At 42.8% G+C, this 24,182-nt stretch overlaps 1 protein-coding gene across 2 annotated transcripts in view; it reads right to left on the reverse strand.

The window, feature by feature from the left end:
* The window catches only part of grin2ca (glutamate receptor, ionotropic, N-methyl D-aspartate 2Ca), a 154,840-nt gene that overhangs the window by 14,560 nt on the left and 116,098 nt on the right, over positions 1 to 24,182 (reverse strand). For both annotated transcript variants that reach the window (XM_079564346.1, XM_079564347.1), the window contains exons 8-11: positions 11,729 to 11,897; positions 4,737 to 4,890; positions 3,829 to 3,954; positions 3,505 to 3,734 (exon numbers count right to left, since the gene is read on the reverse strand). In XM_079564346.1, the coding sequence (XP_079420472.1) occupies positions 3,505 to 3,734; positions 3,829 to 3,954; positions 4,737 to 4,890; positions 11,729 to 11,897 (679 nt within the window). The remainder of the gene's footprint in view (positions 1 to 3,504; positions 3,735 to 3,828; positions 3,955 to 4,736; positions 4,891 to 11,728; positions 11,898 to 24,182) is intronic.

Consider the following 24,182-nt stretch of genomic DNA (forward strand, 5'->3'; position numbering starts at 1 on the left):
ACTTGACCTTAACTTTGTATTGAAGCAGAGGAGAAGCAGAGGAGTGTTAGTATTACTAAGAAAGACATAGAGGCTGAAGAACTGAACTTTAAAACGGCCCCGGCAGAGAACGAACAGCATCAATAGTAATTATACATCTCACATAATTTTGCTTTGGTAGGAGCCTCGACAGAGAAGCAGCGTTTACCGAGCCAGACGCGTTTATTCTGCTCTCGCGATGCGTCACATTGAAGCCGACGGGCTAATTGGCCGAGAGCCTCATCCAAAGCAATCAAGATGCCGCCCAGGGCTGCAAAGAATCTGTTCATTTCTGCTCTCCAGTTTGTTTACATTTAGCGTCTTCATGTTGATTTGTTTTGGAACAGAGACATGGGAGTTCACCGAGATGTTTGGTGTCACCTGCTCGAGCCATGTGAGATGTCTTTACCGCTGTTAACCCCCTGATGTTTTTTTGTCACTTTTTAGTCACGTTTTTGTCGCTTTTTTATTGTGTTATTGTTGCTTCTCCTGCACATTTTTGTCACTCTTTTGTTGCCTTTTTGTTGTATTGTCATCCTCGTTTTTTCGCTGTTTTGACTCTTTGAGATTTGAGCAAAGCCAAAAAGTGCAAAAGTGCTCGGTTCAGGTTGGGGTTCAGGGGTTATCTTTCAGAGCATACATTTTTGCTGTAATCAAAGCTAAAGGCGCTACAACCCAATATTAGAGTGTGTGACCTTTTCTTTTGTGGCAACTGTTTTTTGGGGGATCAGGCAGAGTACAGTATCCCTATTACGTGGTTCACCTTTTGTGGCCTCGCTGTTTTGCGAATTTATTTAAAGTGCAATTTTGCAACTTTTTTACGCCCCCCCCCCCCCCCCCCACTTTGGGCATCCAACCGAGAGACATAGTCCATCGAAACAACTGAGGCGTCCACCTCATTTGGCTCGACATGAGGAGCAGCAGCTCTACTCCAACCTCCTCCCAGATCATCCCGGCTGCTTGTAAACGCATTCTTCACCTTTCAGTCATGACCCAGAGCTTACATTTATAGGTGGCAGTTCGCCTTTCAGCATGACTTCTTCTACGCACCATCAGCCCAAGGTAAAACTAACGAGAGCTAATGCTACATTTCCTCGTACGACGTCTGAGATCTATTCAGAACGTGTGAACGAATTGTTAATTTGCAGCTCTCGATAAGTGTCGGAGCCCGTTGTACATTGTTTGCAGGATGAGTCTTTGGGCCAAATGCGACAAGGCGTGGACAGCTCTCCTCAGTCGCCTCTTTAATCCTCTGCCTCAGCCACAATCACTGCTCTGGCTCTGATTTCCCTGTCAATACTGCTCCCAGACACATCCCCCAGCTTTGGAATCACGCACGACCCATCCAGCATCTAACAACTCAATTCACTGCTTAATCTTTCAGCCTCGGTTTGAAAGAGGAAGAGAATTGTAATCCTGCTTCCTTTTAGGCAACAGAATATGGTTTGTTTTCAGGCCTGGTACTATTTGACTAAGCGCATGTCTAAAATATGCTGATAAGTTTCAAAAATATGCTTATTATACAGGCAGCATTAGTTGTAGGACTTAAAATAACCAAATGAATGGGAAAAGTTGCCCTAATTACACAGAAAACCCCTCAAAAACAGAAAACCCGAAGCTTCTGAAGCCAAAACTGGTCACAGGCAAAAGAAGAAGTGTGGAGGCTGGAATGATAAGAACCAGCAAAGGTGCATGGAATTGAAAGCAGATATATCATGCATAATTGAGGATTGAAACTATTCTTTTTGGGTTCTAATGATATCTCACGTTAAAAAATGTGAAATAATGCCAATGTAAGAAGAGAAAAGGTAAGAAGAAAAAGAAGAATAGGTAAGTATGAACGCTCAGATGAGAATGAGACAAAACACAACTCCAGGCATGTGTTGGAAAAGAAACAAAGCTTCTTGATCATTCCCCTTTGAAATGTTCCCAAACAATCCATGTTCTTTACTAAACCAAAAATGTTCGGTCTCTCTGACAAGGTAATCAAAGTATGGGCGCTGCTTTTGGATTGTGAATGCTGCAAGGTTCTTTTAGTCGTGGTTTAGTCCAGGTTTACAGTGGGTTGCATAAGTATTGGCTACATTTTTGCCAAGTGACACACAATTGTTAAGTGAAATTAAATTTAAACATGATTTTGAATTTCTTTAATAAATAAAAAACTGAAAAGTGTGATGTGCATAAGTACCTTCCCCCCTTTTCCTTTTAGGGCAACCAATTGCCTTCAGAAGTTGCCTGATGATTTTTGGCAAGGTCTGAGGTCCAGGACAAAGTTATTGAGAAGAATAAAGCTGGGTTAGATTATAAAAAGATTTACAAAGCTTTGAACATCTCTCCAAGTACAGTTAAATTCACCATCCAGGAATGGAAAGAGTATGGCATCACTGCAAACCTACCAAGACCCGGCCATCCTCCTCAACTTACTGACCAAACAAGGACAGCACTGACCAAAGTTGTTACCAAGAAGCCCATGATGACCCTGGATGAACTGCAGAGAGATACAGCTCAGGTGGGGGAAACTGTCCCCAGGACAACTATTAGTCGTACACTGGCCTTTATGGCAGAGTGGCAAAAACAAGCCATTTTTCAAAGAAAACCATAAGAAGTCCCATGTCCTGTTTGCCAGAAGCCACATAGAGGCCACATGGAGGCTTCTGGCAAAAAATGTGGTAAAGTTAAAGGGGGGCCTATACTTATGCAACCCACTGTACATGGTCTCCACAGGACAATAAAAAGCCTTCAAAGACAATTGAAAGCCATAAATATAATTGAAAAGCAAACAAATTGTTCCGAGAAGGCTTTGAATCAAAATGTCAATTGTTAATATTTACCCAAACCCTGTGTCTGGTTAGGCTTAGGAATAGTTAAAGGAATAGGCCACCGTTTTTACATACTGAGATATGTTCTTACCTTAGCTTTGACGAGTTCTTTAGGACCTGTCTGATCTTCACCCGTGCCTTCAGTCACGTAAACACAGCGCAGACGGCGTTAGCATTTAGCCTCTCCCCCTCTCCACTATAGCTCCAAAACAGGTCAAGATAGAAGCTACCAAGCTCTTCCACGTTTTCCCTATTTAAATATGGTTACGTGAAGTGTTCCTCTACAAAGTATAATTACACAAAATTAAACAATGTGGATTTTCTAAGCGGATAAAAGGGGGAACTATATTGTAAGGCGTAATAATACCAGGAGTAATTTGGCATCCGCACAGTAAAGTGAAGATTACTGCGCAGTAAAGTGAAGAACTACTCCTGGTATTATTACGCCTTACAATATAGTCCCCCCTTTTATCCGCTTACAAAATCCACATTGTTTAATTTTGTGTAATTCAGCACCTGTTCACTCCCACATTTATGTTACAATTCCTCACCATCGAGTCAGATCGCTCGGTCACAGCGCCAGTGCAATGCCAGAACATCTAAAGTCCTAACTAGTCCTAGCCCTGGTTTAGTCCTGGTTTAAGTCCTCCACGTTACGCCTTCTTACCTTCTTGTCCGACAGCCCGGACACGGTGTCGATGTACTGCTCTTGGATCATGAAGGCGGCCAGGTTGGCGGTGTACGAGGCCAGGAAGATGACGGCAAAGAAGGCCCAGACCAGTACCATGATCTTGCTGGTGGTGCCTTTGGGGTTCTCTATGGGCACAGAGTTATTGAAGACGATGCCCCACAGCAGCCACACCGACTTCCCAATGGTGAAGGTCGGGCCTCCAGGATCTGGGAGCGAGAGGAAAGGTTTTTGTTTTTTAGTAAATCTCACTTTCTGTTCCTTAAATGCATAGAGGGAGCACATTAGAAGCAGCAGACGTACCTTTGGCGGTGACCAGGCTGCGGTTGTATCCCACTGGACTGCAGTACTCGAACACGAACACAGTGATGGCCACCACAGTGAGGCACATGACGAACATCATCACCCACACGGCCGGGCTGTAGGGCTCTGAGGGAGACACAAACGTTTTACTGCTACTGCCACTGCTGCTATAACGACGACAACGACTATGAAATATCTTAACATTTGCAACTACTCCATTAAACAGGGAATTGGAAGGAATCGACTTATTGTTCATTAAATGATAGCAATACAGTATCATCAGTACATTGTTCTCGTCATGTAATACTTTATTCTTTACCCTAAGTAGGTTTTGTACTTGGTCTATAGTGGGATATTCAAAGATGGCTTGCCTATGTATGAATGTGTGAGTGAGCGGTGAGTGCAGAGTGGCACATTAAAAAGCATTTACAGTGACTAGACAAAGTTTGTGTATTTGTATTACTGAATATTAAAGCAGTGCTAAGTAACTCTTGCCCCTAGAGGCCATAAGCGCAACTACAGGTGTCATAGCAAGTTGCGATTTTTTAACGTATTAATTGTCCGTGAGTGTAAATACTACGCTGACAGAAAAGGCGAAGGGAGGGAGGGAGATTGTACATCCAACTACACAATGGAAATATTTTTTTTCACTCAAACTTGATTGTAAATACTGTTTAAGTAGCGCTAGCCCACAGTTAGCTTTGCCCGTTAGCCTGTTAGCTTCTTCTTCGTGATTCTATTAATGTGTATTGGTTGCACCAGTCCAGTGGCAGTCAAGTGGAGACACCAGAGGGAGATGAAAGACCCACCAATCATCCCGTTAACACTTGTATTAACCCCAGAGGGACTACGAAAAGGATTTATTAATTAGCCACATTGCCGTTATTGACATTTGGAGAAGTTCAGACCTAAGAAGGCGGAGGGGGACACGGTGCCGTTGCTGCGGGCGACCATCACGCTGATCCCGGTCTCCACGAACGGCACGGAGAAGTCGATGATTTCGGATCGCTCTTCGTTGATGGTCAGGGATCCGATGGCCATGTCCGCACGCTTGTAGAACACCTGCAGGAGAGAGAGATGAAGAGAACCGTTGAGAACATTAAGTTGTACTACCATTACTTCAGCAGCTTCTACAATTGCACAACGCCTCGCGGAAGTACAGGAACATGAAAAGGCCTGTGTTTCCTACTTTCGTAACAAAGTTTGAAGTAAACACTACATAGTTTCCAAGAGCTCCCCGGAGTGTTCTTTGAGGATCATTGCTCCTGATGTGACTCACCAATTAACTGGACTCCTGCCACCGAAGCCGCTTAGAATAATGAAATCTACCTTTACGTTTCTGCGCAACCTGTACTTGAACCGGCGGCCTGTCAGTGCCAGGAACGCGCGGCTTCTGAACTCCTTAATTCACGCCGACGCGCCTGTCTTTTAGCCGTCGCTCTCCTCCAAACTCTTTAGTGGAGTCTGAGCTCCCGTCTCTCTCTCTCTCTCAAAGCGTTGCCTGATGTTACATAAGCCGATGGCAGCAGGTGGAGCTTAATCACCGTGAAACCCAAATGGGGCGCCTGACGTTTAAAAATCATCAAGGGCCACCAACCGAATACTATCTGCAGAGGAGAGTCACACGAGGATGGTGACCTCGTTGATCAATAAGCAGATTCTTTATTTTCCTTCCCGTAAAGCCTTTTGAATTACTTTGTGCATGAACTCTGCTCTACAAAGAAACTTGCCTTACCTGTGAACCTTAGAGCATATGACAGGGTACAATACTTACGACACAAGAACTTGATTTCAGATGTTGCACACAAAAGCCTAGCCCTTCAAAAATAATGATCAATACGCACTGGCTCAAAAGGATTCAGCGACATCGAATCCCAAACCAGCGAACGCGTTGATAGAAAAATTAGGCCATCCAAGGACAAAACTCTCAGCCACAAAAGGGGAAGTGTGATGTGTATCATATTCATTACAAAGACGAGGAGTGCAAAGAGAGTTAAAGCAGAGAAACTAAACAATAACTGCAGAATAGGCTCTACCAACACTGCAGAGAAAGCTCTAGTGACCCTCAGTCAACAGTCCACCTCCATCTTAAAGCCACTGACCACTTCTTTGATGACAGTGAGGTTAAAATTAGCTAAAGAAAGAAGATTTCAAGGTTTGAAAGAGGGGTCAAAGAAAAACATTTCTTTGTAAAGAAGCAAAAATCTCAGAACAGATGATGACTCAAGAAACTTCATCTGGGATGAACAACTCCTGTCCAACTGAGAGCTTCCACAGTCATAACATTTAAAATGTTTCAGTCCAGATATTTCTTTTGCTTCTTTACTGGTGTTACAATAAGCCAGCAGTCACCAATGTGGTGCCTGCGGGCACCCAGGGGCCCTTTGGGGCAGGCCCAGTAGCCCTTAGGACTTTTTCTTCATTTTCTTGAATCCGATTCTTAAAATTCCAGTAACTTCAGTTCTTGTGACTCAGTACAAGTTTAAAATAAAGCTATTTTGATATAATATGGGGTCAATATCCTGCAAGTGAACACAGTGTATTTTAAGTCTTTAGGATTTGTGTTTAACTGGTAGCTCTCGAACAACTTAATGCTCTTAAAGTAGCCCTCAGCTAAAAAAGGTTGGTGACCCCACCATAGCAGTTAGAAGGATAACATCAGTGGCATAATTATAATTTTATTTCAGTGAAGCAGCAAATTGTGTGAAGAAATGTTGGGCAGAAAAACATTCCATAGCAGTTTATGTGCCTGATGTGTAATATGCACTTTAAAGGCACTGTATCAGATTTTTTTCTAGTACCGGCACCTTTAGTGTTTTTTGTGACATTTGTGGGAAGAAAACACTGTGCATCTAATTATAAAACATTTGGATCAATTTCATGACCTTGCATGTTTGTTTTCTAGCTTTTCTGTGAAAGTGACCCTGAAACGTGACCTTCCAAGTTGTGAAATATACAAATATAGTTTTGCCGGTCCGGCACCGATGCATTACCAATAAGCGCCACTAGATACCCCACCATGTGCGCCACACTCGCAGACAGTAGTATAAGACCGGCGCTGCACCTCACACCCCCCTCACCCGTTTATTATAATAGATCCATGCCCTCACCTCACAGCACACACCCCACCCAGCTTTTTCTGTTGTATTTTCAACCTTGTTTCCGTCTCATTTTTGTGCTCAGTTCAGGTGGGGGTTAAGAGGTTCTTAATCAAGCTAAATTTTCCCCTTTTTTTTGGTCCTAATTTTGTGTTTTTTATTACTTCTGCTAGCTGAAAAACTTTTGATTTGTGTTTAATTATAATGCACCATATCGTACAAATATCTCAATAATATCGTTATCACAATATACTGCAAGTCACTTCAACATCGTGCAGCTCTAGTATGAATGTGGGGAGTGTGAGCGGCAGCTGTGAAGGTGAATAACCACGTAGTGTAAAAATAACAGTACAAATGTCAGGGAACAGGTTATTTACTGCAGTTATTTTTGGCCTGTTCTGTACTTTCACGTCAGGTCCCTAAGTACCGACGATCAGAACCTTCCTCGAAACTGTCTGTGATTTTCAGAGCAAACACAGAATCGATCTATTTTAATCAAACGCAGACAGACACATCAGAGACATTGATACAGCACCCGGGGACAGCATCTGCTCTCCGCGCTGAACCAGGCCTGCTGCCACCGGAGAGGGAACGGATTCAGCAACAGAGACTTTACTTTGCTTTAAATCTCTGCCTCTTTTATCCACACTTTTGGTTTTGTTTGTACGTGTTTGAGCATAAGCTACTTCCTGAATTTGACCCAAAAGTCTGAGAAGTCTGAACTTTGGCCCAGACCGAGACCACCCGGCGCTTAAATCATAGTTTGCGCCAGCGTTCACATCTCGAAGTTTAAAAGGCCGGACAAAACAGTGCAAGTGTGAAACAAAGTCCAAAGTGTTTTCCAGCGTGTAAAAGTTCACGCACATAAAAAAATAGGAGATGTATTTAATTTGATCATAATTTTCTTTGTCTGACCTGTGACCCCATTAATCACACATGGGTCTGGACCAGGGGTCGGCAACGTTGACAGGAGCGGGGTTGAACTGGTGTGACTGTCCCATAGACTGAAAAACTATTGCTATTCTCCAGTATATTGACAGGCCGGAGCTGGTGTATTTGCTTTTTGTTTAACCCGATTTGGCGAGAGCCCAACGAGTCAGGGGCGCACGGCGGAGCGACACGTCCCTGCTCCGCCTCCAACCCGGTGTGCGCGGCAGGCGATCTTGTCCACATTCGCCCAATTCTTGACAGATTTTTGACAGAACGCGACAATTCCCAATAACTCGCAGCAGAACGCAACAGCGCGCAACAGCGCGCAACAGCACGCAGCAGCTCGCAGCAGTGCGGGACGCATATTCGTGACCGTGCGTAATAATTCGTGCCATTAATCGTAACACGCAGTAACAGGTCGCAACAGTTCGCGGCGGCGCGTGAAAACTCTACCCCGTATCACCCACATTCGTGATCCTGTGCCACGAATGTGGATTCGCGGCATTCGTGACTTGTCGTCGTTATGTGTAAACCCAGCATTAGATGTCAAAAAATATTTGCGGCTCCCAGTGTTTTCTTTTCCGTGGAAACCGGATCAAATGGCTCTTTCGGTGTTAAAGGTTGCCGACCCCTGGTCTGGATGATACTGACAAAAAAATATATCTCAATAACTATTATGAAGTGATATTTTGGTAAGCCATCATAAATATGCAAAAAATGTGCCTCAAACACCTATATCAGACATGACAAGCTGGCGGCCCGTGGGCCAAATCCGGCCCGTGAGATGATTTAATCTGGCCCCTGACTTGTAGAGCACAAATCCCTGAGTATGTCCACAAAAAAAGTCTCTAGCCCAGGAGTGTCAAACATATGGCCTGTATTTAGTCCGGTCCCTGTCCTCTAGAGCATAAATTCCAGAGTATGCAAAAAAAAGTAAAAAAAAGTAAGTCCCTAGCCCATTCCTGTGCGGAGCTATGAATTTTTAAAGCATAACCAGAGTGCTCATTCTAGCCACTAGGGGGCATTAAATTTATAAAAAGGAAAGAGTTCCATACATGTCCAGCAGAGGCCACCACCGAGTGTGGAGGAATGAATAATGAATACTATGTAGTACTTTGAGGAACTTGTGACACAGGCTTGTAAAGTGCAATACAAGTGTAAGTTGTTATTAATGAAGCTACAGTCAAGTTGGGGCTTTGACCAAATCACAGCTTATTATTATTCGTTTATTGGAAACATTTTCTCTATTATATGCGGCCCGCGACCCGCCGTGAGAGCTGAATTTCGGCCCGTGACCCGAAATTAGTTTAACACCCCTGCTCTACCCCATTCCTGTGTGGAGGTATGATTCTTTAAGGAAATGACCATTGTGCTCATTCCAGCCACTAGGGGGCAACTTAAATTTAAAAAAAGGAAAGAATTCCACACATCTCCAGCAGAGGGCACTGACATATTAAGAGATCAGGATATAAATAACAAATAAGAGCCACATGGTAAATGGTCAGTCTGTTCCAGGGTGGCTGTGGCTACAGTAGCAGCACAAGTGTATGCTGTTATAATTTTTTTTACAGTCCTGTCAGGCTTTTGACCAAATCAGCACTATTTTAAAATCACCGCTCATTATTATTCATTTATTGGAAAAAAACAACAACTTCTCAATAGTATTTTCCTGTTTACATTATAAACATGAACAGCCTGACTCAAACCAAGCACTGGTTACAGCCTTCGTTCACAGGATCGATTCCTGCTGTCAGTTTCCAGTCAGTTTTTCAATGTTGTTCTCCCTTTGATTGGAATCAGCTACAAAAACGAGCAGAGTTTTCGAGAGTCTCTCCAAACTCTTTTTAATCTAAATTGATGGAATCGGTACAAAGCCGCGGTGGTTGCAGTTGTTTCACCTCAGATGTACATTGAAATTCATTTACAGTGAGCAAAAAAATACACAAAGACGACAACGGCCACAACAAAAAAACAGATCCAAACATTGACAGTATAAAGAACAGGCTTGAGCTCAACAACCTCAGTTTAAAGGTCGCTGGTTGATTTGTGAACAGTTTATGGATGTGTTGCTGCCTCTTGGCCAGGTCTCTCTTGTAAAAGAGATAGTAAATCTCAATGAGTTTTTACCTGGTTAAATAAAAATAGACTACGAAAGGGCAGAGCTAAAAACGTTTCCACATCATTTTACACATAAGGCGAGAGACACTGCAGGTGAATAGGGGGGAAAAAAATAGATATCAATTTCGACCACAGCATGAACCTGCCATGTCTCTAAAAAATCTGCTTTTTCAAATATTCTTCCGCATTTTTAGTTTTTGTGTCTCATTGTATAAGAATTTCCCTCAATTTTCCCCCGCACATTTTATCCTATCCCCCCACCCCCATTTTGTCCCATTTCTGAGATCATTGTTTTTGGCCCACAGACACGAAGACAAAGTGTCATCAGTCACCTTGAGTCTCTCTGCTTGTGAACAAGTCTTTTCTTGGTTTAGCACAAGCACATCTTTGACATGTTACAGCCGTATGAACTATCTCGGGCCCTGAGAGCTTCAGGGAGGGGTCTCCTGGTGGTTCCCAGAGTCAGGACTAAACACGGTGAGGCTGCGTTTCAGTTTCATGCAGCTAAAATCTGGAACAGTCTTCACGAGGATGTGAGACAGGCCTCAACTCTGACAATGTTTAAATCCAGGTTGAAAACAAGTCCCCCCCCCCCATGTATATGACTGAAAGTATTTTATCTGCACTCTTGCCTTTTACTTTAACTGATTGATTTAATGTTTCTGTTTTCTTGTAATTTTATGCAACTGTGAAGCACTTTGAATTGCCTTGTGTATAAATTGCGCTCTACAAATAAACATTTCGATATCATCTTGTCATCGATATATCGCCTACCTTTAACCTCACACTCATATTAATATGTGTAGTCCTGCTGTGAAATGTTTTGCCCAAGTGTCTGAACTGACTTTGAACCACTGAAGCGTCAACACAAAAAAAAAAGAAACTCCACAGTGTTTGTAAAGGCTGCCGCCCGCCCCGGCCCGCTGTGTTGTGATGGCACTGGGTCCAGCGCGGGGCCAAGGGAGTCTCGTTCTGCCGCATCACTGATGAATTATTCAACAGTTAATACATTTTTCCTGGCTTTTGAGGGGGGAAAAAAACAGTTTCAGTGTTTGGTGGTGAGCCAGGTCGCAGTGATATAAAGTTCTTAGATATTAAATATGGCTCTATGGAAGTGCAAGACTGTCAACTGTTTCCCCGAAGAACACAGTCAGCGGTAGCACTTTGCTTTACAGCACAGTAACAGCTTTATAATAGAAAATCATCCAACTAAAGGTGTAATAACTCTAGTAATAACATGGAAACTCACGTCGTAAAGTGATTATTTATAAGCTTTACCTCTAAACCAGTATATGAGATCAGGAAACGTGATTATTAAACAAGCTGCACAGTCCATTCTCCCTCATTTTCCCAAGTCGCCAAGCTATTTCCATCTCATTACCATGTTATTACTGAGCTTTAGTAGAAGCTGGAAGGGGGTTCTTTAGCATTCGATGCAGGAATACGAGATTTTGTAACAGCTTTTTTGGCTCAGTTGTTGATTCACTGCATTTACAGCGCATTTATGCACTACTTTGCATTTTAATGTTTACATGGAGACCAAAGAGTTGTATTCATTGCACATAAGATACCTTTTACTTTCCTCTTCCTTGATTGCACATATTTCCCTGAAAATTTGTTCTTTGGAGCTCTCCATTGTGAGATCAATAAAATTAAAGTAAAATGATTTAAGCCATCAGCAGCAGTCATGGAAGGAGCTGACGTAGAAGTAGTAGTATTAGCAGTAGTTGTAGTAGTGGTGGTACAGGACTCACCTCTCCGATCATGCCGTTCCAGATGCCCCGCACCAGTTTGCCGTGCTTGCCGTTGGTGACCAGGTAGAGGTCGTAGGAGAACTTGATGTTTCGCGAGAGTTTCTTCAGGATGTCGATGCAGAAGCCTTTACAGCAGAGTTTGGTGTAGGGCTCCGTGTGTCCGACAATACTGGAACACACAAAAATACAAGAATATATTGTATTACATAGCTTAAAACACAGCTGGTCCTGAAGCAATATTTTCTCACGTCTCGATGGGACTCAGTTTGAAGAAAAAACAAACTGATTAAACAGTTTTGAACATAGTGGGTCCGATCTTACACCTGGCGCAACAACAGCATTAGCGCAGAAGAGAGTGACATCTTGTGTGCAAACAAACGGTGCGCCAGTACTTGGTACGTGGTGTAAATGCAACAAGCACTGGTTCTTTCTTCCCTTTTTCTCTGCTCATCTTCAAATTAACATCGCGCTTTTAAGCTGCATCATTTTCAAGCTCTTACATGCATTATATATACTCTACAATTTCCTCATCCTTCAGTACCTTAGCTATGGTGTGGAAATATGTGGGAATACCTATAAAACTAATATACAACTAATTTTCTTATTACAAAAGAAAGCAATTAGAGTGATCACCTTGCTCCAACAAATTCCCTTTTTATTAAATGAAATATCTTAAAATTGCATGATTGCATGTTTGCACAGCAGTTGTGATGTGCAAGGCTCACAACCTTATGCTTCCTCGCTGTTTACAAGAGATGTTTCAAATAAGAGAATCTATATACAACCTCACAGGAACAGATATGCTACAAAAACCTATGGTGAAGACTAATACTAAGAGGAGGTGTTATCAGTTAAAGGAGTTGATCTCTGGAACGGTTTACTTATACAACTTAAGGGCTCCAAAACAATTAAAGCATTTAAGAAAAGGTACACTTGAATAAAAAATCATTAGAAAAGAAGTTTATCGCGGACACATAACGTAATTTTGATTGTTGATGCTTAAGTTTTGTGCTTATGAGTTACCATCGTTGGTATTAGAGAAACTGTAAAAAATGTCATCCTTGAACATAGTGTCACAGGCTTCATTTAGCACTTAAATACTTCAAGTACACGTTTTCTTATTGTATGATGTATAAGATCTTTGGAAAACATGTGATCTAAATGTTAAATTTATAATGAACAGAGAATATAAACTACTACTACTGCTCTTACAAGACATACTACAAACTTTATTCCACTGTGAGTACAACATTGGCCGTGTCCCGAGATGAGGAGAACAGACCGCTGGCTCTGGCATTGAAGAGCATCGTGCAAGGCTCTACACCAGTGGTTTCCAAACCTTTTTGCCCCATGCACCCAAAACCGTGGGAACATATTTTTGGTTAAGGGGTGCTGAAGGACAAGATTGCTCCGAAAAATGCCTTTTTGGTACATATTTCCTGCAGCAGCACACTCAGCACCCTGGGTTCCCACGGCCTCATTTAGTAGAGTGCTATGTTAAAAATATAGCTAAAATACTCTCAAAGTCAAACCTTGTACTAAAAAAACAACTAACTTTTCTTTGAAAGTAATTTTAAAATTCTACCTATACCCCTGGTTGGGAAACACTGTTCGACACGACACATGAAACGTGATCAAAACACCAGCAGATGCAAATTCTCAAATTCCCAACTGGACATGAGTGACTGTCAGATAAACAAGTCAGAGAAATACATAGCGAGTCCATATGTTACGACCCGGCTCTGCTAGGTGTAGGACGTAACAAAAACCAAGATGTCAACTGGTAAAATAAAGTTGTAATTTAATAAAAGGAGTGTACAAGGTAAACGAAGGAGTGACAAAAATAACCAAACAAAGGCTATTTACAAAAGGTTAACCAAAACAAAGTTACTCAAACTAAACAGACAAAATCAGGTCTAACAAAACCAAACAAAGTCATGACTAGAGTGTCACTTGATTCCACGTCACTACTTTAGTGAACATCCCAAGAAGTGACAAACTAACACAACACACAGAACGAGTGTCTCTGGATACACAAAAGTTACACGAAGACAACGAAGAGACACAGTACACAAAATAGCATACTGGCCACAAAGGCCAGCAGCCTACGAGTGTTCCCTGGACAAACACACAGTCATCAATGACACGAAGGGACACAACACAAAATGGCGTACTGGCCACAAGGACCAGCAGCCTAACTAAACATGAGTACAAATGGCGTACTGGTCACAAAGAGACCAGCAGCCCCGAATGAGCCACGGTGGAGTCCTCTTATAGGCCTGGCTGGCACAGGTGGCTTTGACGAGCTCCCCGCAGGTGTTGAGCTGCTCCCCCAATCAGGCGGCCAGGACCCCAAAGCACTCCACCAATCGCAGCCCAGGACCACAGCAGCAAATTTACATTGGGGAAAAAGCGGGTTTAGGCCACACAAACAAAAATATACAACAAGGAGGGAACCTGGAGGCCTGGGGCCGTAACACCATATCAAAACAAACATGGCCTCTTATGAAGGTTTGATAGAAGTTTGACAACGATCACATAAAACAAGCTCATGAAAACAGCGGCAACATCTGACAAATCAACATACAAAGCACTCAATGTCTTTCATCAAAGGTCGGAGAAGTTGCTCAGTTGGCTCTGAATAATAGAAGGATTTTTGTGAGGAAACGTCTTTTGTATTTTAGAGACGTGTTACAAATAAACATGAGACAAATGACACTGCCTTGAGGATCCTCCAGCTCTCAGAAAAGTGTGGCGGGCTCATTATCATTATGAACTATTCTATCATGTGGTGCCCACTCTCACCATAATGGTTTGATTTTGGTTATAAGTGGGGAAGTACCGCGTAGAAAGGCCTGCAAACTGCTCTGAACCAATTTGAGAAGAAAGTAAACTCAGAATTTGTAGTCTATCATTGTGGCATTGGTTTTCTATTTTTCAGTTAAATTATTACTAATGTGCCCATTATATTGTCATTAGGCGTCATCAATTCAGAGGGAAGCCAAATCTGATATTGATTGTACATCTGTTTAAATTGGTTATGATAGATTCCTGTCACGGTGAATGTTATCGACTACAGAGTAATTTACTGGAGACCTCACAAAGTAAATAACCTATTATTAATCAGTTCGCCGATTCTTTGTGATGACATCAACAGAAAACTGCGTCTCTGAGATTTGTTAAGGGGAGCTTTCTATGTCATGGCGACGTGTAAACAAGCAGCAGCTTCCCTCTATTTTGGTACAGCACAGAGTTATTTTACTTCCTTTTTTCTGCTAACTGCATGTGAAGTTTCTATGCTGCACGTTGTGTTACTGGATACTTTTGTATATCTTTGTGTTTTTGTGAGGTTCAGTTTTTTTTTACTGCAGTCTGTACCAGCTGTTTGAAAAGTAAACAAGCAGCTTATGAGCATTTCAGACCTACAGATGTCTTCTTCTGAAACACTAGAGAGAGCCCCCGACACCTGCAACACAGTGGAGGCAGCACAAGAGGAGCTACAGGAAACAAAAGAGGGGCAAACAAGGAGGTATCCAGGCAAGACTCGGAGCTAAACCACACAAGCCTTCTATCCCTATAATTGGTCTGACTAATGTTCGTTCATAAAATGGATTACATTTGTCGGCTACACTCATCCCAGAAGATGGAGTGGAGGGAGCTGCGCAGGAGAAATTTGAAACGTCTGGGAAATATTTTTGCTTTCACTTGATTTAAAGGAACAGGCCATAGACGAGTTGATGTGTACCTGTCTGGTCTTTGTGCGTGCGTTCAGTCAGATGTTGTTAGCATTTGGCCTCTCCCAATATATTCCTATGGCTCCAAATGGGGCAAAGTTAGAAGCGACCAAGCTCTTGCACGGGCACACATAAACACCAGACAGGTACGTATCAACTCGTCTAAGCTCAGGTAAGAACATCTCAGTATGGAAAAACGGTGGCCTGTTCCTTTTTACCACTGGAAAAACGTGTTAATTAAGAAAAAACTGAAACGCATGAATTTCAGTCGCTCAGCGCTTTCAGCATCTCTTATACAAGTCTAAATTCAGAAAGTAAACTTTACAACAACAAAAAATCTAATTGAACATTTTTCTTCAAGCCCTTTAACTTAACTTTAAGTCTATATGTTAAACTACAAACATGTTTACCTACAGGTAAGAATAGCTGTTAATAAAGGGGAGGCATTTAGCCAATCGAAACTCTCCCTATGGTCTTCATCTGGACTGAGGGCTGAACTGAACTTTGCACTGATGAAGCCTTTTGGATGAGAGGCGAAATGTTCGACACTTCAACGACAAACGTAAACTGTTACATTAAAATGATTTCCTCATCCCTCAATCTCTTGCTAAACTTAATCCTCTCATCATGAAGTAAAAATTATAGTTTCACTTCAGCCACATGGGCTTTAAATCTTGCTTCATTTTTCTCTCTGTTGAAACAGCTGCCCAGTGAAGGGGAACTGGTGGGAGGAGCTAATGGAGAGATTGCTTTAAAGTCCCTGCATTCTGGAATCTGAGGACTGGACGGTCTGCAATCTTGGCCCGTCAGAGGGATCCTTCGGCCCTGGGTCTCTATAGCCTGTCCGTCCATGGGAGTGGATCTCTCCTTCTGTAGCTCTCCCCAAGGTTTTTGAGTTTTTCCTTGCCGTGCTGGAGAGTCTAAGGACAGGTCGCTCGTCGCCACCTGCTGCCTACGCTTGTTGGACATTATGTTGTTATGTATGGACATATTTATTGCTCTGTTTTATTGCCTTAATGTTCGGTGCAGCTCTGTGAGGCAACTTCTGTTGTGATATTGGGCTATACAAAACCATGAAACTTGAAAGTCCGGAAGTGAAACTGCTGGATATTTAGTTTGAGCTGTTTTAAATCAATATTGCATTTTCCTTCAACAAATTGTAAGATAGTGATAAAGATCTGTTTGACATTATAATCAAATACCTGCAAACAGCTTCATACCAGCTCTTTAAATTCAACAGTATAGCAGCAGTATCGCATCAGGGCCTCGGCAGTCCACACTGCAGGGTTCAAACAAAATTCTCAGATTTGACTCATCAAAGCCTGAGCTTCGGGCGGGATTTACAGTGATCATCTGTAAATCCCGCCCAGAAAAGAGACCGGCCATCATCATCCAGGATCGATCACTCATATAGCCATTACACAGCACGACAAGAATGAAAAACGCTGTGATGTCGTCTGAACAACAGCCTCAGGAACAGACCGGTCGAATACGTGCTTCTCTCTAACAGCTCAAGACTATTCCGCCATTGGCAAACAGTTCACATTACAACGCAATATGGAGGATTGTACACGGCTTCTGTGCCATAGTCCGGTGACATTGTTGGATTTAGGGGACGTGAGGAGTCTTCGGCAGATGGAAGAGCAGCTGGAGGGACACGACCGATCCAACACTAGTTAATGACAAACAAACAGAGGCCCGCAGCAGTGCAGCTAAACGCATCGGGGCTTATTATCAACCGGAGAGTGGCACTGAATTAGGAGCCAGTCATTACAGCTGAAGAATGTGGCAAGGAAGTGGTACAAGTATACCAACAAAGTATAGAAATCATCTTAAAATTTCCTGTTTTTCACTTTTATTTTCAGCTTCGTATTTATTAGAATGGGTTAGGTAGAGACCAGTTTACTGGAGTATGTTTATTTACACATAAACCCTGCAGCTTAGGGGCTCTTGTGCTACATCACAAAAGCCCCTAAGCTGATGAAACAAACACAATCCTGGTTGGGTTAGCTTGGCACAGGCAATGCTATATTGAAGTGGGTTGTCAAAATTAACCATGTTTGGCAACGTGTGGTCAACGCAGAGCAGCTACATCTCTTGAAACATGAATGAATTAAAGGATCTATATCATGCTATTTTAGCCATTCCAAAGTTAAGTATAGGCATTTATATGAATGATTGTGCCTCTACCGCTATTGAGCACTCATTTTTGTGATAAATATAAGTGTTTTCTGGAGGTATTTTTCAAACCCGGAAAACACAACGCTTCGATTCAGTTAACTCCGCCCCCTCTCTCCGCACATACTTTACCGTAATATAAATAAACAGCAATAAGTGAAATTGCTTCACAATGCAGTTATAAGGAGTTGACATCTGCAACACAGCTTCATAAATGGCTAACACACATGCTAATATGCTAACACACAAGCTAACCCGCGTTTGGACTGACTCACCGCTCTGGTCCATCGCTGTTTACATTGTGGGACTCGCGTTGGTTATAAAAGTTAATCCACTTTGATACAGGCGAAGGTTCACCAAACATCCATCAGTGACAGTCACAGAAAAACAACCAGAATAAGTTGCAACGAGCTCCATCTTCACAGCTGCAGCGCAAACATGACTGATCTGTTCAGATGCTCAGGGGTGTGTTTGTTTTGGCCACAGCTGACCTGGAAGCACCTCGGGCACATCCTTTTTTTTTTTCTCTTTGCATCTCTCTTACGACAGAAATAATGAAAAGGGTGGTTTACAAATTAAAATCAGGCCGTAAGCATAGAATTAAGACATTACATTACAGACGTCGAGCACTTCTGTTCCACTGTGTCGACACAACTGAACAGGTCAGTCGTTCACCAGGAGAGGGAGGAGCAGCTGCTCATAGAGCAGGATTCAGGAGGATTGCGGAGAGCTGCGTGAATGAAGCCACAAACCACAACATGGCTAAAAGCTCTCAAAAGTCGATTTTGCATGATATAGGACCTTTAAAGTGAGCTAATCCGAGGCCATAGTTCTCCACCCGAAAAAGGTGGCTTCCGGTAGGTGGGGAGTCCTTGCCTCAAGTGGAGTTCAAGTATCTCGGGGTCTTTTTCACGAGTATCGGACTGTTGTGGTGAAGAGGGAGCTGAGTCGGGGGGAAAGCTCTCGATTTACTGATCGATCTACGTTCCCACTCTCACCTATGGTCATGAGATTTGGGTAATGACCGAAAGGACAAGATTGCAGATACAAGCAGCCGAAATGAGTTTCCTTCGCAGGGTGGCTGGGCGCACCCTTCGAGATCGGGTGAGGAGCTCAGTTACCCGACAGCAGCTCGGAGTAGATTCGCTGTTTCTTCACCTCGAAAGGAACAGCTGATGGATGGATGGATGGATGGATGGATGGCCCAACCCCACCAGATCAATTTCAAACCCGACCTGAAAACAATGAGTCTCAATTTGCCAACCCAACCGAACCCAAACCCGCACAAATGAAATATACGCTGAGAAGAAATGGCGCTTGTTGTTTGAATTTCTTAATGGGTCGCTGGGGAACCTTTGAAATCACTCATGGATTTATCAGGAAACGTCATGACTATCATGAGGCTCTACTTTTACTAAATCATGGACAACTCTTTCTGTCAAACGAAACGGGAGTTTAACTTAAGTGGCCCAGGAGCAGCCGACCTGTCGCTGCGAGAAGCTGCACTCTTCAGGTTAGTAAGAAGCTGTTGCCTTGGTATTTTCGCTGCTTCTTGCTGCTGCTTTTCATCCAACAGTCCCAGCATGTGCACGCATTTTACAGTATGTTGCAAACCAAAAACCTGACCCACCCGCACCTGAATTTCGCCTTATTCCCACCTTAAATTTAGCTCAAGGTGGGGAAAGTGTCTCACCAGCCGTCTTCTTCCTACCAGGAAACACCCACCCTTTCTCTTGAATCCCCTTGAATCATATAGGTGGTGTACCCATTCAAAAACACAAAACTCGTCCAACCCGCCCCTGTACTCGTCGGTGTCTCAATAACAGGCACTTCTCTTTAGACTGACCCAGACGGAGGGAGCCCTGTGTCCAGTATAATAAGGACAAACTGCTTGTGAATACTAAAAATGACACTATCAACCTTGACAGACAAGATGCAGCGAGAGTACAGACACATGCTGCAGACTATAGGGCTGAGTGATTCACCGCAACAAATAAAAAAAGGAAAAGAGCTAAACCCAAAGACTGGAGAGAAATAAATGTCCTGTCATGACTTTCACTTGGATTTAATTAACTGTTATGATCTGTTGTTGCAGCAGAGAAAGTACTCCAAGCTTGTATTCACTATTTCACCATGTGTTTTGCTGCTACTGCCTGTAGAGATCGCCCGAGGCCCGATTTGCAATGTGCAAAACAATATTTATAAGCCACAATATGCGTGAAACGTCCACTTTATTATTTCACTGTTCTCTCCGACGTTCATGCTCCCAGGTGTGTGCGCTGCCAAACATATAAATCAAGAGTCTAGTCACAATTCCGCAAAAAAAAAAAAAAAAAAAAAGCAATTAGACATTTTTCAGCCCTGAACTCAGCAGGCCTCCCTTCAGAGGAGCTGAGGACATGAGCGGATCGAGATTAATCCTGTTTACAACTACGGGCGACCTCCAAACCGCCCCCTCAAAATCACAGCGGAATGATTGTCGTCTCCGGATATCAGGTTTCTCACGCACTTGTGGAGCTTCTGGGGCAGCAGTGGCTCAGTGGTTAGGGGAAAGCGCCAAATCCCAAAGATCAGTGGGTCAGACGTTGTTCCCTGTGTGTAAAGGTGTGAGGAGAGGTGTTTGGGTGGTTTAGATTGGCAGCCACACTTCTGTCAGTGAACCTCAGGGCAGCTGTGGCAAACATTAGGAAGGGGAAGGGAACCCAAAGCGACACCATACGTTTAACATTAGAATGCCCTAAAACTGTTCTCATGAGTTAACATGCACAAAGAAAAGTAATTCCAATGTACTAATCATTAATCTAACCATTTAAAGATGAGCAGGCAAAATAAAAAAAAACACATACATTTTTTAACAACAATAATTTTGATATTGGCCCTGGTATACAGTATAGTATTTTGGTTTCATAGGTGCCGACTGCTTTCACCAATGGCCTCCAAGAAAATTTTTGGTAAAGAAGTTCTTCAACACACAAGAACATAACGATCTTATAAGACCAAAGTATTGGGGCTGTGATATTTTTGGAATAAAGCCATATTGGGAATTTTCTGACACGTATTGGAAATGCAATTAGGTTTGTGCCTCACTGCACACATTTTAAAGAAGTAAATAGAGAAAATATATAACACTCCGCTTAATATAATATGAGAATGACACTGTGTGCAGAAACATGTTTGTGGGTTTTATACATGAAAAGTCCTAAACCACAGGGACAGCACAGCAGTTAGTGCTCTTACTCCTCAGCATTAAAGCATATTCTCCCCTGCTTCTAAAATATGTACAATAGGCCAGGATGAATGACTGTGTTTGTGAGCATGGATGCAAATAAGCTCATGGTTTACAACCTGGGGTAGCATCGTTACACCCGTTAGGCCCATGAAATTCCATTCGATTGAATAAATAAATTGACCGTTTACGGGGACTGATTTTTTCGTTTTTTAAAGAACATTACAAATGGGCTAATGGGCCTAATGGGCTCTATCCACATGAGCGTCACATGACTTCGAGTGGATCTTCAAGATCCACTCGAAGTCATGTGCACTGACATAGTAAGAGCTCAGGATTTGAACAACACATCATATAGCCACGTGGTAAATGGAAAGTCTGCCCCAGGGCGGCTGTGGCTTCAATAACAGCTGAGAGTGTGGAGTGAATCAATAATGACGACTATGTAGAACTTTGACAGAGTTTGTTTGACACCCTGTACTAACCGCTAGATCTGAGATAAAAACTCCTCCTTCATGAACAGACGTTTCCTGCTTCAAGTATTTAAAGCCAACGTAATGGTTTTAACATGTAACCAGTGACTTCCCATCAGCATCTCACTATCATATGATGCTTTCTTGAACTATTTGTTGATTTGTGCCAGACATCACAAAAACAGCGAGAGAGAAAGGATCATATTCAGAAGTCACGTGTACAGCCTATAGGAGCAGTCTATAGCCACATCCACACACGTGCTCTCCTCGGGACAGCCTCATATGTTAGGCTTCATTCAAATTCTTCTCTGACAGTGAATGCGGTAAATTATGCCCCCCCTCAATGCATGAACATTACTTTGCAATCTACCATAAAGCTGGTGGACATTTGTTTTGACATACTGATAAAAAAAATCACTCGCTCAGAAGAGTTGGATCGCTGCCACGCGATAATCGAGTGCCGAGCTCTGAACGCCTTCCTTTTTTTCCTCCAAAGTGTAAATTTACTCAGAAGAATCCACAGAAGAGCTGCTCTCCGCTTCAATTAGATCAACTCCTGATCTGATCCCTGAGCGCGGGGCTAAATATATGGAGACATTATCAGCCGCGGTCAATAGCGGTCCTCACCAGGGCGCCGCCTCCACATAAATCTGTGCCAATGAGCCCGGGGAGGAGACATCCCGGTGGAAACAAGCCGCTCTCAATCGAGTGGATTTGGAAGGGGAACCGGGAAGAGCGCTGACCAAAATGGACCTTGACAAGTCCCGGGTCTCTCTGAACAGGGTTTATCAGAGGGACCGTGCTCCATCTAACAGTCCCAATCCAACTGAGTATTACATTCGGTCTTTCAGTTCGGTTCGATCATGGAAGGCACAGGGATGAACTTGGCTGGTGTGTTATATAGGCTATACTCTATTGATATGGGATATTTAAATCGAGCTCTGTAGAGGATATTCAATCACCTGAATAATTGCAGCTTTCACAGTTTGCATCCATTTAGGCTTTGATTTGATTGCAATTAATCTCTCCGCTTTGGGAATAAAGGCAGATAGGGATAGCCGTGCAATTATGAACATTTTCATCTAATTGTGATTAAATCTAAGATTAAACTCATGGTATTGCCAAGAGACTTTTTTAATTGACACCTCGACAGCTATTCCTGTGGAGTTTGGAATAAATGGAGACGATTTTGCGTTAAATGTTGCTGATGCGGAAAGCACATTTGTTGTTTAAGCTAAGATTATGAAACATGTCTCTCCTGAGCTATATTAGTGCAGGGTTTATACAGGCAGAAGCAAGTCAAATTGAATGCTTCTTAATGCCATTTTAATGCCCAAATAGTATATATTAATGGCAAGATCGGTGCACATGCCACTAGAGGGCACTGCAGGCTAATCGAGCAGCAGAAAGAAAGTTTGGAGTGAGCGAGAAGCGGAGGTTACTCTAAGAAAACAAAACAAAGCTAATCACGGGTTAAAAGCTCGATGGCCACAGAGGAACGACTTCGCAAATGAGAGCTTGAAAATCGTGCTGCCGGGAGAGGCTTGTCAACGGTGCAGTTACGCCTCCGTGCCCCGGTCGTTGCCAAGGCGATTGTTCAGAAGTGACACTGAGGATGAAGATGATTTGGAGTGAGATGGAGAGTTTGGTTTGTTCTTTATACTATAGTTATCTGAACTGTTTATGTGACGTTAACAAACCAGACACCTGTTTAGTTTGTTATGCTAGCAAACCGTACGCCTATTCAGCCTGTTGTTTTTTTCTGGCTACTGCGTCTTACTCCGGAGCGACTTATCAATGTTTTTTTCTTCTTCATTACACGTTTTTTGGCTGGTGCGTCTTATACTCTGGAGCAACTTATAGTCCGGAAAATACGGTAGCAGCAGACGCGACGCCATCTTTCGATCAAGCTTTAGACCGTGTTCTAAATAGTTTAGCTCAAAAGTTTACAGCGGGTACGTCATCGGATACAATTGTTACGATTGGCTATAGCTACCTGCAGACACTATGATAGACATTCATAGCACCCAATAAACGGCTATGGACAATCACAAACCACACCTCTCCTATGAGAAAAAGATTTGGTGGTCCCCAGACTAAACATCACTTTGATTTAATTGATAAAGAATGAGTTTATAATATTTATGTGAAGATGCCGAAAATGTGCGCTGAGTATAGTCGAGTGGACATGGACATTCTGCGTACGACTATACTATATATTGTTATTTATGCACATTATCAGCATCTTCACATAAATATTATAAACTCATTCTTTATCAGTTAAATCAGTAATCCCAGGGAGAAGTGCAAATCACAACAAAATCAATTAAAGTCGCTTTTCGATGTGGTTAAAGCTGAACATGGAGAAAATGTGCTCGGATAAGGCGGGTTTAACAGAAATCACAAAGCTTTGCAAACGAACAGAAGCCTCCAAAACCGGCACATCGCATATCAAATCATAAAAGAACAAAATCAGAGTGGCGTGTGCTCAGACTGAAGGTGAACCGGCTTACAGTACATCACTGCGTCACCTGCGAGTTACTCAAGAGCGAGGTGTGCATAGGAATCAGGTCCCGTTTGGCTCAAGGCCTGAAGTCGGTGCTCGACATTCCACTCTGAAGCAGCGATGTTGCTCTAAGGCTGTTTGTTTGCCATTGGACCAGGAGCTCACAGATGGACACAACCTGCAGGGCTCACATGAAACGTGCTGCACATTTAGAACAAAGTGCAGGGATGAGAAAGACGAAAGAGGAAGGGCAGAGTGGAGAGGAGACAGCGGTAAACATAAAACACCAGGAGGAACAGCAGGAAGCAGGGATGTTCAGTTTTGCGCACCCAAGTAG

This window comes from Gobius niger (assembly GCF_951799975.1).
Source record: "Gobius niger genome assembly, chromosome: 10".
NCBI lineage: Eukaryota > Metazoa > Chordata > Actinopteri > Gobiiformes > Gobiidae > Gobius > Gobius niger.